The following is an 18,018-nucleotide window of genomic DNA, read 5'->3' on the forward strand; positions in this document are numbered from 1 at the left end:
ATTTGTGAGTAAAAAGGAGAGAATTTCCAAATTATGGCTTCATTTTCTTATCCAACTATGAAAATAAAACACCTGAGAGTTATAAGACTACCTAGCCGAGAGCTTTAATAAATCCCACATTGAGAATCAAGGAGAAGAAGAATAAACAGCTAAAGGATCAGGAGAAAAGAAAAAAAAACTGAATATAGGGAGTCATGAGAACCCTATGAAAATTAATATCAGGGATTAAGAGATGGAACAAAAGTCATACAACACCATCATGCTAAAGCTATTGGAAAGAGAAAGAAAGAAATGAATACCGAGAAAGTAGGAGAAGATTCCTGTGAGTTCAAGATAATTAAGAATTATATACTACCTAATTTAATTTTCTTTTATTTTTTAACTTATCAACTATGAAAGGGCCTTTTATATTGTAAAAAATATACGAATGTTATGACTTTGTATGCAAACCATCATTAAATTAGCTACCCTTAACTAATTGTTAGAAATACCCGATGTAAGAAATATAAACCTGGATTAGAGATATGTAGCTAGGCAAGTGGTATTAATGGTAACAAACAAATTTTTCATCATGCTTTTCTGAGTTCTTAGAAATTCCTTTGACAAATAGCTCAAAGAGAATCTTCTAAAATGTAACAAAATGTTGATTGTAATTACAATTATTAAGTATATGTGTTTTTATGCTTTTTTGAGTTTTACTGTTTCAATACTTTTTATAGCTTTTACCAAAAATTAATGAATTATGAGAAGTTAACATACATAGAAGAAACAAAACATATTTTATTTATCTGGGTGTATGTATTTAATTCAATTCAAATTTTATAATTTAGAATCAGCATGAATTGCAATAAATGGATCTTCAGCAGAGTTACTAATAGAAAAATGAGCTTTGCCATCACTGGAAACACTGATTTGAATTCCTGTACAACTCTTGCCACTTTTATCTCCAGAAATAACATCACAATATGTACCAGCAGGAAGACCAGTTTGCAAAGTTGCAGATAGTGTACTGTAAAAATAAAATTTAAGATTTAATATGAATTCAACACAATTAAAAGCAAGAATACAGACTCTCTAAAATAGTTTAACTGTTTAACTGTGTGCTATAGAACTTGAAGCAGTCAAGGTCTCAATGAAAATAAAATTTAAACATAAAGATTTCTCCAGTGGTTGGTTTTCTCAGGGTCAACAAAATTCTTACAGAAGATATAGAAAGTTCTTGCTACTGCTACTGCTAAGTTGCTTCAGTCATGTCCGACTCTTTGCAACGGCAGCCCACAAGCCTCCCCCGTCCCTGGGATTCTCCTAGCAAGAACACTGGAGTGGGTTGCCATTTCCTTCTCCAATGCATGAAAGTGAAAAGTGAAAGTGAAGTCACTCAGTCATATCTGACTCTGAGCGACCCCATGGACTGCAGCCTACCAGGCTCCTCTGTCCATGGGATTTTCTAGGCAAGAGTACTGAAGTGGGGTGCCATTGCCTTCTCTGAGAAATTTCCTAGTCAGTAGTAAATATTATACAAAAAATAAAGTTGAAGAGTATCAGTGAAGATTTGAATGACCTGCTTCACTTAGAGAAAATAATTTTAAATTACTTTAAATGTACCCTTATCTGAACTTAAGAAAATACTGATTACTTTCAAAACTTAAATTTGGTTATTTCCTCAAAAATCTTTTTTCAAGAGGTTAAAATAAATTTGGGCAGGAGATAAAAATAATCTTGCATTTCTATAAAGAAATATATAATTTTAAAATAAAACGCTGTCTCATAAATATGTTTCTTCCCTCTCCCTGATAGCTCAGTTGATAACGAATCTGCCCACAATGCAGAAGATGTGGGAGACACAGTTTTGATGCCTGGATCAGGAAGGTCGCCTGGACAAGAAAATGGCAATGCACTCTGGTATTCTTGCCTGTAGAGTCTCATGGACAGAGAAGCTTGGCATCCATAGGGTCACAGAGTCAGAGAGGACCTAGCACGCATGCACATATGACAAAAGACAGGAAAAAAAAGGACTAGTAATGGGTTCTCGCAGAAGATAAGTATATACTTTATTTATTATTATTATTATTATTTTTGTCAGTAAAATATCATTTGGGCAAAGAGTAAGCTAAACATGGGTGGAATCTAGTTGGGACTAAAACATTGTAAGTGCTTGCAAAGATGCCTTCTGAGCTATAATTCCATATGTGAGGGAAACAGTATAATGCAGGCAGAGAGTATAAGTTTCACAAATGAAAAGGCAGTAATGAGATGTCTCAGAACTAAAAGTATTAAGTCTCCTGAGGTGAATCAATGACCATAATATACATATTCATTATAAATATATATATGCTTTAAGGAGTATTGTTTGTCACAGAGAGACGGGAATGTGAAAAACAAGACTAAAAAGCTACGTACTAAAGTAGGTGAAAAAAGAGAGAAAAAAAGACATTTCAGATATGAGGCAGTATTTTTCCATTATTGATTTTAAAAGTTTTTAAGACATTCTTCTATGGATTTCATGACCTTTTATATTAACGACTTTGTATATTTTGGGGGCTTCTCTGGTGCCTCAGAAAGTAAAGAATCTTCCCCTGGGTTAGGAAGATCTCTTAGAGGAGGAAATGGCTACCCACTCCAGTATTCTTGCCTGGAGAATTAAACGGACAGAGGAGCCTGGTGGGCTACAGTCCATGGGGTCACAAAGAGTTGGACATGACTGAGCAACTAACATGTATATTTCATGTGAAGTGTATATGTAAGCAGTACACATGCATCACATCTGCCCATAATGTGAAGAGTGCACAAAAAATGACTCCACTTAGAAAAGAAAGCCATTATAAACAGAGGAGATAAAAAAAACAATCAATCATCATCATTTTTCTTCTGACCCTTTTCTAATTGTTATGTTTTCTTAATCTGCCATCTAAAGAATTTTTCAGATGTGAAAAAAGTAAATGAGCAGGAAAAGAATAAACCAAGAACATATTAGCATAAAATATTATTTCTAATTGATCTACTTACCTGTCATCATTGTTAAAGACAATGAATCCTTTGTTTCCTCTTCCAAAAGCTACTTGGTTGCTGCCATTATCCCACCAATTTGTAAAAGGTTGACCATCAACTACATTACGGAACATAACCATGTTCCTAAAAACAAAATAGCATGTGAAATGCTGATGATACTTCAACAATTTAAAACAAAACAATGGACTTCCTTGGTGGCTCAGTAGTGGAGTATCTGCCTACCAAAGCAGGAGAAACGGGTCTAATCCCTGATCCAGGAAGATCCCACATGCCACGGAGCAACTAAGCCCATGAGCCACAAATGTTGGTCCTGTGGTCTAGACCTTGGGAACTGCAACTACTGAGCCTGCAAATACCCTAAAGCCCATGCTCCACAACAAGAGAAGCCACCTCAGTGAGAAACTCCCACACCACAACAAAGAGTAGCCCCGCTCACTACAAGGAGAGAAAAGCCTGCATAGCAACAAAGACCCAGCTCAGTCAAAAACCAATAAATAAATAAAGGTATTTTAAAAGAGCTAAGAAAGTTTATTATTAAAGAATGTGTCCAAATAAGTATTCCTACCTTATTTGACGCCATCGATGTTCACAGACCCAGTTATTGCCACAAGTAGTATCTGCATTAATAGTAACTTCTTTAATTACTCCATTATTATTTGGTGGCCCCATCCAATCATTAACATCCTCAATTAGTAAAAAAGAAAAAAAAATAATAATAATCAATTTTAAAAGCTCACATTTTCAACATTACATGTGTCCTTATTTAGGACATCAAACTCAATCTGTCCTATTTGTGTTTTTGTAGTGGCTTCACTTAGAATTCAACTTTTTCAGGATTTTTACTAAGTGTATCTTCTCCCTAACTTCTCATTCCCTAGTGCCATATTTCAAACAAGAATTTGATTTTTTTTAGTCTCTCATTTTTTTCCAAGGAATTGTAATGACTTTTCAACATCACTATAAGCAGTGTGATGTTATTGAAATGGCAAGGACTTTAGTGTTAGAAAATGCAGGACTAAAAGATAGGTTCCATTACTACTAGCTCAAAGACTTAGTTAATATACATAACTTCTATGCCTCATTTTCCTCTTCTGTAAAATGATGATATTATTAGTTACTATAAAAATTAAATAAGATATGTAAAAATCTTTATAATGATAATTGCTAATAAATCTTTTTTCAATAAAAGTTCTAATCAAAATATCAAAATACTCTTTACTAAATTGACCAAATTTTATTACTGTGCTTTTCTAATTGGTACTTTCAAGGTAATTTTAGGAAAAAATAGATTATGTCTAGGAAGGTTATCAATATCTGTCTTAAATCATATGGTATGATAAATGATGGACAAGCTAAGAGTTGTTAGCATGCAGAAGTCATGGAGAAGACTTTATGGGAAAAGGGGAAATGAACATATGCCATGACTCCTGCCATCAGAAATAAGACTAATTAGTGGAAATTGTAAGAAATTGATTCAATATATAGGGAAATATCCTAAATATTTAGGATATCTAAGGCTATCTAAGAATAGAATGAGTTGTTATACAAAGTAGTAGTGGACTTCTCAATTTGTAAAGAGCCTACTAGAAACTAGAGGAATATCTATCTGGTTCAGAGTGAAGAGAATTTTCTACTTCAGGTATGAAGTTGCTGTATGATGCTGCATTTGAAATCTTCATTTTGAAAAGAAAACTTCCCACTAACTTTCCAAATAACTTAAATTCTTATTTCTCAGTTTCTTTTTAAAATATTTACTCAGATTAATGTCTTTACCATACTGCTTAAATTTTTCTGATTTTTAACATTTTCAGAATAGTTAGCAAATTTCTCTTTAATAAAGGTATTTTCCTTCCTGCTGTACTTTCCCTACTGAACTTTGGCTCAACTAGATAATGCCTTTGCAGTCCACAAAACTTTCTTTAAAAAAGTATTTAACAAATACTTATATTGCTCATACCATGAGCAGGTACTGTTTTAAATTTCTTTGAAGTGTTAGTTTGTAATCCTCATATCAACTCTGTAAGCAGGTACTTACAAGTACACATTTTATTCATTGTATCCTTATTTTTAAGTGGTATTTTTTAGAGTGGGTGGGCAAATTTCTCATACTTTGAAATAGCTTACATACTCTTTATCAACAGAGATCATTCATTTTAATTTTTTAAAATATCCACTGCATTGTTAGAAGAACCCTGCCTCAGGTTTTCACTTCATAAATATTTGATAAAATAAATAGTGAATGTTATAGCAATATGTGAAGTTATAACAAAATTAACTTCTTTTTCTTGAGAAGAAGATATTTTGTACAACACCAAAACTTACTGTTCCATCCACAAAATGTCTTGTCCAACGGTAGCTTGACATTACTCGTGTAAATCCATAGGGATGAGCAAGCATAAATCCAACTCCCATTTTGTACATTCTAAAAGGCACAAAATTATCTTATTATAAAAGAAAATAATACTTTTCTTTTATTTTTTATTTTATTTTTTGAAAATAATACTTTTAATACCATTAAAATGTAGGTTTAAAAATGGGGAACTTTGTTTCTTACCTAGGATCCCAGAATGTAAGAATAGATGCTCCCCCAGCTCCATGCCCTCGCTGATTGTCATGGTTATCAACAAAGACAAGTGCCCTGTCAGAAGGCATGAAACCCCAGCCTTCTCCCCAGTTCCTATTAAAAAAGAAAATCTTAAGAACATATATATGTATTCTTTTACAATAACTTTAGAATAATCAAAATGTGCATTTCTTTCAGTATTGCACTCTTTAATGAAATTCTCTCTCTCTAGTTAAATGATTATTCTGTAGGGTTTTAAAATTTTTTAATTTTTAAAATTATTTTAATTGTAGAATAAACTGAGCTTTTTAAAATTATAAACTATATATATATATATAATCTACAAATACATTCCATGCATGTATATATGTAGAAGTTACTTGAATTATGTTCATGTTATAGGAATTTTGCTATAAAATTTATATTAGAAGTTTTAGTGTATTATAATTTAGATAGACTTCAGAAGGACCAACGTATATACCATTTTATACAGAATTGCAAATTAGATTAAATAAGTTTCAACATTATATTGTTATAAACATTTTAATATTTGAAATTAATTAATATATGTAAAGTCTATAGAATGGCCACACTGTAGGAACTTCATAAATTATAGAATCACTTTAACAAGAACCTGGCTTTCACAAATTATGTGCAAACATTAATCAAATATAGTACAGTCATATAATACATAAATTACAATCTCTAGATTGGTGTTGGGTCCCTATAAAAGCTTCCTTGTGATTGATATTCTAAATAATAAAGATGATCACTTGGAATATGGGGATATACAGCACTTGTTATTAGTAAATGAATCCTTGAAATTTTTCTAAATAAGAAGGCATTGTGAAGAAAACTCATGTTGGGGTAACATCACCAAAAAAATCTGTGAAATAATTCAAAGGATAAGGCATATTTTATTTACTTTAAGTAAGCCATCTTCTCTCCATTCCACTTGCGAATAACTGTTCCTAGTTTTGCACCATATTTAAATTCTGTCACACGGCCATTTCCAAAGTACTCACTGCTTGTAATTGCCTCACCACCCAGATCAATGACCTTGTAGAAATGAAGAAGAAAATAACAATTTAAATAAGAATTTTAAAGAATTTAACTGTTATAATTATATAAAAAATAGCTTTATACTATATTATATGAAATACCCCAAATGGTTTTCCTTATATCAAGATTCTCATTTTTCTTCCCTAAAATGTATCTATCTTACAATAGTAAAAGTAACATGACAAACTAACTTGTCCTGTGAGAATGCTGACCTAATTTAAACTTGCACATAAATGATAAGACTAGTTCATACTTGTACAGCACTTAATATCTGGCTGGTAATATATCTTGTTACTTGATAAATATTACCTCTTCAAATCTCCAGAGAAAACAAAGACATAACCATTATCATTATTCCTTTCAATAACTTCTAAAAAACTTGTTGCTCAAAGAAGTTAATGAATCAGCCTAAAGAAACACACCTAATGGTGATCTAGCCAAAATTTAGAGTCCGATATCCTGTCTTAAGACAACTATATTACTATCTGTCTTCTATAATGGCCTCTGGGGAAATGATACATGACATGGAGATTTTTGCAGCCTAAATACATTTTTGTCATTTGGATAACAAACCTCTTGTGATAGAGTTAGATGTACCGTCCCTGAATAAAAGTAGGTTAAGGAACATTCTTCTATCTAAATGATTCAGCCATTAAGCTAAAGAAACTGCATTTTAAATAAAATCTGCCATTTATTTTCTGATGAATTATTGATGATGAATTATTTTCTAAAGAATAATAAATGGTCATATTTTATATGGAGATATATATACATATATGTGTTGACATACCTCCTGGTAAATGAAAGGTTTACTTCCTGAAGGAAACCACTTTGTGTTTAGATTATTCAGTTTATTCAAAACTGCCTTTATGTCTCCAGGCCACATGTGCTTAGAAGCATCAATTCGGAACCCTGCTACACCAATGTTAATGAGATGGTTTAGGTAGTTAGCAATCGTGGAGCGCACATAATCTTTCTCCAGTGCAAGATCAAGAAGACTAACGAGACGACAATCCCTGACCTATGGAAATAAAAATTTTGTGATTGATACATAAAACACCACCTTCACTTGAGAATCCATTCAATTATTCATTCATTTATTCATTAATAGATATTTCAATAGTGATTTCTTTGCACCAGTCTCTGGGGATATTGACATTCTAATACTGACATGTTTTTGAACTATTTTTTATTATAAAAATGGAAAAAATGGAGAAAAAGTGGATGAGTTTTTCCATTTTGAAAAATTAAATTGGGGAAAATGATTTGAATGTTGATATGAGATTCTGAAGTCAGACTTGGAATGCTGTTTTCCTAAACACTCTAAACTAACATTTAAAATGGAGATCAGTGAACTACATATGGATGATAAAAGGTGTAGATAGATATTTTGCTAATTACCTGATAAGCATCATTATAGCTCTCAATATCTCCACTTCCAGTTTTACATTTTCCATCATTAAAATCCCAACCAGAGTATGGGACTGCTGGAAAATCCTCACTTCCAGGGTTGAAGTAACTTCCACAAGTACTGCCTGTTCCCGCACTCACACCACTTCCAGTCATATGATTAATTACAGCATCCACATAAATGCGGACCTGAAAGGCAAAATTTCCATTTCAGTTTGGCTTACAGAGAGATAGAAATTTATAATATTATTAATTAGATTGTACAGCACATTGATAACATTCCAAAATACTTCTTCGATATTTTATAACTTATCTTACAAGAAAACAGTCAAGTGTGAAAAGAAATCATTGTGAATTGAAGCCCTATAAGCATTCTAGGCACTTGGAAGATGTTTATACATATAATAAATTAAGAGAACCCCAAACTAATAGAACTGTGAAAAAATGCAAAGAGACTTTTTTTGGCAGTATCTGGAATCAGTTGAGGCAAGAGAGATTATTAGTTTTTGAAGTTTCCATAGGTCATCCTAAGAAATAAGAAGCCAGACTCCACTACCTATTTAGGATCAGAAGAATAAAGGTAGATATTGTCTCTCATCTCCTTCATGGATCACAGCCATGTTGTGGCAAAAAGGGTCTTGACTGAGTTACAGCTCAAGGAATCTATGAGTGATGTCATGAATGGCCACCCCAAGATGGATGGGTCATAGTGAGAAGTTCTGACAAAATGTGGCCCACTGGAGGAGGGAATAGAAAATAACTCCAGTGTTCTTGCTGCAAGAACTCCATGAACACAAAGAGGGAAAAAGATATAGCACCGGAATATGAGGACGCCAGGTCAGAAGGTGTCCAATATGCCACTGGGAAGCGTGAAGGGCAATTACTGATTGCTCCAAAAGAATGAAGTGGCTGTGCCAAAGTGGAATGATGCTCAGTTTTGGATGTGTCTGGTGGTGAAAGTAAGGTCCAAAGCTGTAAAGCACAATATTGCATAGAAACCTGTTAAGTTAGATCCATGGGTCAAGGTAAATTGGACTTGGTCAAGGAGGAGATAGCAAGAGTAAACATCAACATCTAAGGTATCAGTGAATTAAAATGGATGGGAATGTACAAATTTAATTCAGATGACCATTACATCTACTACTGTGGGCAGGAATCCCTTAGATGAAATGGAATAGCCCTCACAGTCAAGAAAAGAGTCTGAAATGCATTACTTGGATGCAATCTGAGACACAACAGAATAATCTCAGTTTGTTTCCAAGACAAAAAATTCAACATCACAGTAATCCAGTCTAAGGCCCAGCCACTGAAGCTGAAGGACCTAAACTTGACAGGTTCTACAAACCTACAAGACCTTCTAGAACTAACACCAAAAAATGATATCCTTTTCATATGGGATTGAAATGCAAAAGTAGGAAGTCAAGAGATATCCTGAGTAACAGGCAAGATAGCTATAGATTCTTTTTGTAGCTGAAGATGGAAAAGCTCCATATAGCCAGCAAAAACAAGACCTGGAGCTGACTGTGGCTGACATGAGGTCCTTATTGCAAAATTCATCCTTAAATTAACAAAAGTAGTAAAAACCTCTTGGCCATTCAGGTATGACCTAAATCAAATTCCTTATGATTATACAGTAGAGGTGATGAATAGATTCAAGGAATTAGATCTGATAGACAGAATGCCTGAAGAACTATGAACAGAGGTTTGTATCATTGTTTAGGAGGCAGTGGCCAAAACCATCCCAAAGGGGAAAAACAGAAAAAAACAAAAAGATGCAAGAAGGCAGCATAGCTGTCTGAGCAGCCTTTAGAAATAGTTGAGGAAAGAAAAGAAGCAAATAGCAAGGGAGAAAAGGAAAGATATATCCAACTGAATGCTGAGTTCCAGAGAGCAGCAAGGAGATTAGAAGGCCTTCTAAAATGAACAAGAGATTAAGAAGAGGAGGCAAGAATACACAGAAGAACTATTAAAAAAAAAAAAAAAGGTCTTAATGACCCAGATAACCAGGATGTTATGGTCAATCACCTAGAGCCAGACATCCTTGAGTGTGAAATCAAGTGGGCTTTAGGAAGTATTACTACAAAGAAAGCTAGTGGAGGTGTTGGAATTGCAGTTGATTTATTTAAAATCCTAAAAGATGATGCTATTAAAGTGCTGCACTCAATATGTCAGCAAATTTTGAAAACTCAGCAGTGGACACAAGACTGGAAAAGGTCAAACTTCATCCCAATCCTAAAGAAGAGCAGTGCCAAAGAATGTTCAAACTATAGTACAATTGCTCTCATTTTACATGCTAACAAGGTTATGTTCAAATCCTTCAAGCTAGGCTTCAGCAGTATGTAAACCAAGAACTTCCACATAAAACCTGGATTTTAGAAAAGGCAGAGAAACCAGAGATCAAATTACCAACTCTCATTAGATCACAGAGAAAGCAAGGAAATTCCAGAAAAACATCTGCTTCATTGACTATGTCAAAGCCTTTGACTGTGTGGATCATAACAAACTATGGAAAATGCTTAGAGAGATGGGATTAACAGACCACCTAGCCTGTCTTCTGAGAAAACTAAGTGTGGGTAAAGAAGCAACAGTTAGAATCTTACATGGAAGCAGTGAATGGTTCAAAATGGGGAAAGGAGTAAGACAAGGCTGTATATGGTCACTGTGTTTATTTAACTTCTGTGCAGAGTATATCATGTGAAATACTGGGCTGGATGAGTCAAAAGCTGTATTCAAGGGTGCCTAGAGAAATATCAATAACCTCAGCTATGCGGATGACACCACTCTAATGGTAGAAAGTGAAAAGGAACTAAAGAATCTGCTGATGAGGGTAAAGAGGAGAGTGAAAAGCTGGCTTAAAACTCAACATTCAAAAAACTAAGATCATGGTATCTGGTCTCATCACTTCATGTCAAATAGTAGGGGAAAAAGTAGAAGCAGTGACAGGTTTTCTTTTCTTGGGCTCCAAAATCACTGTGGATGGTGACTGCAACAATGAAATTAAAAGATGCTTCTTTGATGAATGATTGGTTCTGAGGTCCCTGCCACACTCCAGAAATATTAGTGTGGCTGCTTTAAAAAAAAGAAAGAAAGAAAGAAACTGTGTGTCTGGTCACTTATTTCTCTAAAATTATCTCATTGCCTGGGATTCAATCTTCTCTCAATATACTTGTTCTAGAACATTATGTACACAGCAAATGTAAACAGATTTGAAGGAGGACCAGGAAAGACAGTTAATATTAAAGAAAAATGTATGTTTTGGCTTCACATTTAACTTATTTTTTTAAGTTTCATGAATGGATAAAACAAACAAATTTTGTATACAAGATCTGTAAAACTATCTTGTCTATTTAAGTTTCTTGCTCATACGCCATGCAAACTAGAACTCATTGTGGTACATGGCCATATTCAAGCACTTAATAGTCATGCAACTGACACTTTGGTTTGAAGCATCTAATCCTTTCTTTCAAAGTAGACACAACCATACTGCATTCTTACTGAGGATTTTGTCTATCAATATATTGCCATGAATTATCTCTACCATCTTTCCTGTCAAGAATCAAAACCAGCTTGATTTGGGAATCTTCTCTTTTCCAAATGAAATAGAGATGCAATACTTAACTTTCCTTGGTGTTTGTAGATATTGCCTTGTGCATTCCAGTTAAGACGATAATCTAGTTTGTAAAAGAGATGGTGACACCTGTCAGTAAGGCATCAATGTGCAAAAAAAAAAAAAAATGCTTGGAAGGAAAGCTGTGACAAATCTAGACAGTGTATTAAAAAGCAAAGACATCACTTTGCTGAAAAAAGTTAGTATAGTCAAAGTTATGTTTTTTTTCAGTAGTCATGTATGGATGTGAGAGTTGGACCATAAAGAAGGCTGAGCGCCAAAACATTGATACTTTCAATCTGTGGTGCTGGAAAAGATTCTTGACGGTCCCTTGGACTGCAAAGAGATCAAAGCAGTTAATCCAAAAGGAAATCAACCCTGAATATTCACTGGAAGGACTGATGCTGAAGCTGAAGCTCCAATACTTTGGTCATGTGATACGAAAAGCTGACTCGTTTGAAAAGACCATGATGTGGAGAAGACTGAAGGCAAAAGGAGAAGAGGACAGAAGAGGATGAGATAGTCAGATAGCACCACTGACTCAGTGGACATGAATTTGAGCAAATTACAGGAGATAGTGAAGGACAGGGAAGCGTGGTGTGCTGCAGTTCATGGGGTCACAAACAATCAGACACAACTTAGGGACTGAACAATTGTCTCTCATTATGCTCCTCATCAAAGAGAAAATAATTACAAACGATCATAGTACTTGTGGGAAGGAATATCCAAGAATTATGGGTGGCCATACAATTCATATAAAAGAAACATCAAATGTTGTAAATGGAACTTCTAATTCCTAACTGGAAAAGAGTTCCCCCCAAATGTGTACAACCATAAGGGTTGAAAGTTGATGTTCTGCTTTATAAAATAAAACTTAAACATACATTAGTTGAAGTCTGTGGCCTTAAACTTTTAATTACATCTTCTTTAGTGGATAAATGGTACATATAAAAATAGTTATAATTAAACATAAGGTAACAATTACATTTTAATTTATAGCTAAAGCATGAGGTAACTTTTATATGTATGAAAACCATTCTTCTTAAAAGGAACAAGAGACAAGAGAGATAAATTATTTTTCTATATCATATGTTTAAAGGAAACTTTAAGTCACTTACACCAACGTTGTTACATCTAGTCACCATGTCTTTGAATTCATTTTCATTTCCTGATCTTGTACATAACTTGTAGCTAACTGGTTGGTATCTTTCCCACCAAGGTCTTGAAGGGTTAGTAATCACAGCATTTTCATTGGGTGGGGAGACCTACAAATAAAACAATGTCAATAGGTATCAATTTATGACTCACTTTATATCACTGAATATTCTATAAAGTAATCAATAGTCTAAAATTATTTCTGAATCTTTGGCAACTACATTTCTTTACAATTGTTTGAAAATATTAACCTTGCATTGGAAATATCCTGCTGAAAAAAATTATCTTAGAAATAAAACATAGAGTCACCAACAATTTCAAATTTTTTTCTTCCTCAGAAAACTGTTTTACTTAGAGTACTTAACTGTGAAGTAAAATGGTGTCCCAGCTTTCAGACACAGAGCATACTACCACTTACTTTCAGCACAGCAAAGTCTGCAACTTATACAATGAACAGTACTCACTTGAACCCCTCCAAATCCTTTGGGGGCTAAGTATCGCTCACATTCAAGAGCAACATCAACCCAACGCCATTCAAACAGATGAACAATGGATGTCCGTCCAGATTTGGTGTGTGGGTCATACTGAGCCCAGCAGAACCCGATCACTGAAAGCAACAGAACAAACTTCATTTTGCTTTGAAGTTGTCCGTGTTCTTTCCAGCAACTATTTATATTACTATAAGAAGTATATATTACAAAATAAATGTTAAATGAGCAAACACTTGAGCACAAACTGTTTATTCATAATCTGAAAAGAAATATTGATAATAATTTAAACAGATGAAGAACAACCATAAAATCTCCCAAGAATACCATCTAAATGAGCTTTAATAACAATGCTTTCCTTATCGTGGGAATACTAACCTTTTAAACATCTGGCATTAAATATTTATAAAGTGCGTAATCATGTATTATTTAACTAGGATTAGATCTTATATCTAAAGTCCTTCACTAATAGAAGGAAAATAACAATTAGAGTCACCTGAACTCACAGTCAAAATATTTCCTTAACTATCTATTGCAAACATTTTCAGTGTTTCAGTTTCAAAATGAACAAAATATTTAGTTCAGTCTTGGTTTTACCCCCAACCAAAATTTTTCATTATTGAAGTTTCTGCATTAAGAAATTAAGTTTCAACATGACATTTTATTCTGAGGTTAACAATACAAATTAATTATATATACAGTCATAAAGTATCAGATATATCAAGAGACTAAATAAACAGAAGTTAATTCTGTGGCATCTTTTCCATCACAGGACTCAGCTTTGACCAAGTATAAGATCTTTAGGCTTCTTTACTCCAGGAGTGCACACAGAGCATCTGAGCAAACCCCTTAGTGAAAGTATTGCATCAAAACATCTGTTCTGATGTTCTGGATTTTTTTCAAAAATATAGATTTCACCATCAAAAGCAGTGTCACTGTCAAAAACTTTGGATTCAGATAAAGTAAGTAATTAAATGCTAATGATCACAGTACTGAGGTAAAGCGTATTTCACAATATAAGCATTGATGCATTTACATTCTATTTCTAATCTTAAAAATACATTAGGGTAACCAAGTGAGGCAACAAGTCAATTCTCAGTAGATTCATTTATATGTCGATGATTGAGCAGGGGGCTTTGAACAACATTAGGGATCAAAGTGAGCCTGGAGTGATGATTCTAGATAATCAAAAAAGAAACAAAGAATAGATCTGATGATTGAAATAATTCTAACAGCTCTCTAACTTCTAACAGAAAATTATAAAAATCATTGGGAATTCTAAAGTGTTCTGCTTGGCTACACAGAATGTTCCATTCTATTTTAATGTTAAGATTCTATGATCTTAATCTGCAGTAATACAGTTGTTTGTTGTTCTGAGAATAAGAGGAGACAGTGGAGTTTTATCTCAGAATTCAGGAAAATTTAATGTCCATAAAATCCATACACTCAACATTTCCAGTCAGAAATATTTTGTGGTCGGATTAACATGATCAGGAACTGTAATAACAATAACATTCAACTAATTAAAAAAAAAAAACTGAGAGCCAAGACTTCTCTCTTTCCCAAGAAATTAGGAAATCCTGAAGAAAGGACTTATAAAAAAAAAAAGGCAAAATTTGATCAAATGATTAAGGGTAAGGAGTAATTCTGAATAATATAAATGCTCTATCTCTAAGATGGATTGTGGTCAAGTTCCCATAGATTGACTGGTAAATTCTAGAGAAAGAAACTATGCATGTAAAGTGAAGTTCTTTCTAATATAAACAAATTAAAAGGTGATGATTGGATACTTAGGCAATATAGTGTTGCAGGAAAGAGATTCCTAGTAGACTAAACAAGACTGGCCCTAAAAAGCTCTATTTTGGCTTTGGTGTGGAAGTGTGGTTTCAACAGCATAGTCTTTTAACAAGGAAACAACATCAGTAGGAAAGGGGCTGGCGGTCTATATCAGTTAAGAGGTAGTTCCACATGGTACGTTAACAGGCATCAAGGAAGCCATAATGCAAACAAGGAAAATGGCAGGTTGCCACATAGCTCAGAAGAAAACAATCATGTCTGAGATGTTGTATCACATCTTCCAGGTAGAGCATCTGGAAGGCTTTGAGGGCAAGCTGTCAGTGCCACAGTAAATAGATAGAGTTTGAGACATATCAAGAAATATGTGAATCTTCTGACACTTCCTCACTGAGACCAGAGTGTTGATATGAATAATTAACTGAGCAAAGAAAGATATTGGTTAAAGAATCTATTTTATTCAGCAAATTTGCACTGTCAGGGAAAACAACAAATTAATTAATTTTGAATCTAGGATATAGTGAAAAATTAAGGTCACATGGACTAGATCACCCTTAAAATGAGGGATTGTATATATGCCAGCAAAGTGATATGACAAGTGAGTCCAGAAAAGAGAATTTTGGAGAGATACTGTAGAGCAAAAAGAAGCATAGGAATTCATAGGAATGCTTTGGATTTGAAGTGATTAAAAAAATCAAGTAAAATATGTTAGTTTTGTGACTAGGAAGTAAGGGATACAGATAGCTTTGGACTAGAATTAAAAACTCATAAAAACCTCAAGCCATTTTTTGTCTCTATCTCTTGGCTCTGCATTCCTATGTCTTGGCTTAATTCTCAGGCAAGCTTTTGCTGTGCGGTGGCAAAACTGTTCAAAGGCAGTTACTTCCCACCAGTCTGGCAAACTCAGAGAAAAAAACAAGCACTTCTTTCTCAACAGTTTAAACCAAAGACTCAAGACTGATTCTTAATTGGTTTCTGACTTGGTTTATAAACCCATCCCTGAACAGAATATTGTGACGAGGAAATGGATTGTCTCGATTGTCCTATCCTAGATCATATGCCTACCACTGCAGGTGAGAAATAAGGCTAACTATGCATTAACAGACAGGGCTTCCCTGGTGGCTCAGACAATAAAGAATCTGCCTGTGATGCAGGAGACCTGGGTTCAATTCCTGGGTCGAGAAGATCCCCTGGAGAAGGGAACGGCAACCCCCTCCAGGATTCTTGCCTGGAGAATTCCATGGACAGAGGAGTCTGGTGGGCTACAGTCTAAGGGGTCTCAAAGAGTCAGACACGAGTGAGTGACTAACACTTTCGCTTTCATGCCTTCTTAACAGAACGGGTGAAATATGGTCTCTGTGTGATTTCTTAACAGGAAAGCTATGTGCTGTTACCAATAAAGGAGGAGAAGAGGCTTGACAGGGATAAATATACATCACATTGCACATGTTGAAATCTTCTGGTTCATGTGGATAATATCCTAGAAGATATTATCACTAAAAGTCATTGCTAACTTATGGAAGCTATATATCAGAATTATGGTAATGGAAAGTATCATGCACATATAAGTATGCTAATATGTTGGTGATTTAGTATACAATATTTGTCATGAAGTGTCAATGACAAAAGCTGAGTTTGGTTTTTGTTTGATATTTCATATATATACTTGCCTTTGTTATTTTTGTCCTATATTATTATTCCAAATTCTGAAGGTTTTTTTCCATATGACTTTGAGATTAAAGTGTATAGAGTATATTTTCTTACTCAAATTGACATTATCCTCAAAGCCACTAAATATAGCTCTTAGGTGGATCCACATGTCTTCCTTTAATCAATGGAATATTTTCCCACTGAAGCAAGCAAAGGCTTTATGTGTCCTTTCCTGATTAGACTTGGTCCCTGTATTTCTGCCTTGAACCATAAAAAGAATATACCTTGAGTAGCCACTGATTGAAGAAAATGGATCAGATGTGACTTTAATTGACAGCCTGAAGTCAAGTCCAGGTAAACTGCAGCATGAAGCAGAGATATCTCAACCTGCAGACCTCAGAGCAAGAAATATAAGCATTTGTTGTTTACCTGCCTGAGATTTTGAGTTTATTGATTATGCAGCATTATTAAAACTGAAAACTATTCGACTTTTTACACTATTTGTGAGTTACATTCTACTTATTTTCAACATTATATGTTGCTGTATTAAAATAGTGCTGTAAAAAATAGTAAGAAGATTTTGACATATTACAGATTATTTCATAAGACAGGTGGCGCTAGTGGTAAAGAATCCACATGCAAATGCTGATATGCAAGAGACACGGGTTAGATCCCTGGGTCTGGAAGATCCCCTGGAGTAGGAAATGGCAACTGCTCCAATATTCTTGCTTGAGAAATCCCATGGACAGAGGAGCCTGGAAGACTCCATGGAGCTGCCAAGATCTAGACATGACTAAGCACACATACATATATTTTATAAGTGACTTTACAAAAATTTAACTGTTAAACCTCTCAAAAATGGCCTTCCCTTGTGGCTCAGTTGGTAAAGAGTCTGTCTGCAATGTGGGAGACCTGGGTTCAATCCCTGGGTTGGGAAGATCCCTGGAGAAGGGAACAGCTACCCACTCCAGTATTCTGGCCTGGAGAATTCCATGGACTACGCAGTCCATGGGGTCGCAAACAGTCAGACACAACTGAGTCACTTTCAGTTTGAGCTTCCCTAGTAGCTCAGATGGTAAAGCATCTGCCTGCATGCAGGAGACCCATGTTTGATCACTGGGTCAGGAAGATCCCCTGTAGACGGAAATGGCAATCCACTCCAGTACTCTTGCTTGGAGAATTTCATGGACAGAGGAACCTGGCAGGTTACAGTCCATGGGGTTGCAGAGAGTTGGACGTGACTGAGTGACTAACACACACCCACTCAAAAATATTTCCCA

At 34.6% G+C, this 18,018-nt stretch overlaps 1 protein-coding gene across 1 annotated transcript; it reads right to left on the reverse strand.

Moving 5' to 3' along the window:
* Window positions 1-778: 778 nt before the first annotated feature.
* LOC120856774 (alpha-amylase 2B) lies at window positions 779-13,478 on the reverse strand. The gene is made up of 10 exons (XM_040232194.1): window positions 13,271-13,478; window positions 12,770-12,916; window positions 8,036-8,233; window positions 7,425-7,655; window positions 6,498-6,631; window positions 5,564-5,686; window positions 5,332-5,431; window positions 3,575-3,693; window positions 3,007-3,132; window positions 779-1,009 (listed from the first exon to the last, which is right to left on the reverse strand). The coding sequence occupies exons 1-10, from the start codon at window positions 13,436-13,438 to the stop codon at window positions 820-822; spliced, it is 1,536 nt and encodes a 511-aa protein (XP_040088128.1). The 5' UTR covers window positions 13,439-13,478; the 3' UTR covers window positions 779-819.
* Between the last annotated feature and the right edge of the window lie 4,540 nt (window positions 13,479-18,018).

The sequence above is a fragment of the Oryx dammah genome, unplaced genomic scaffold (genome assembly GCF_014754425.2).
Source record: "Oryx dammah isolate SB20612 unplaced genomic scaffold, SCBI_Odam_1.1 HiC_scaffold_28, whole genome shotgun sequence".
Classification (NCBI taxonomy): Eukaryota; Metazoa; Chordata; class Mammalia; order Artiodactyla; family Bovidae; genus Oryx; species Oryx dammah.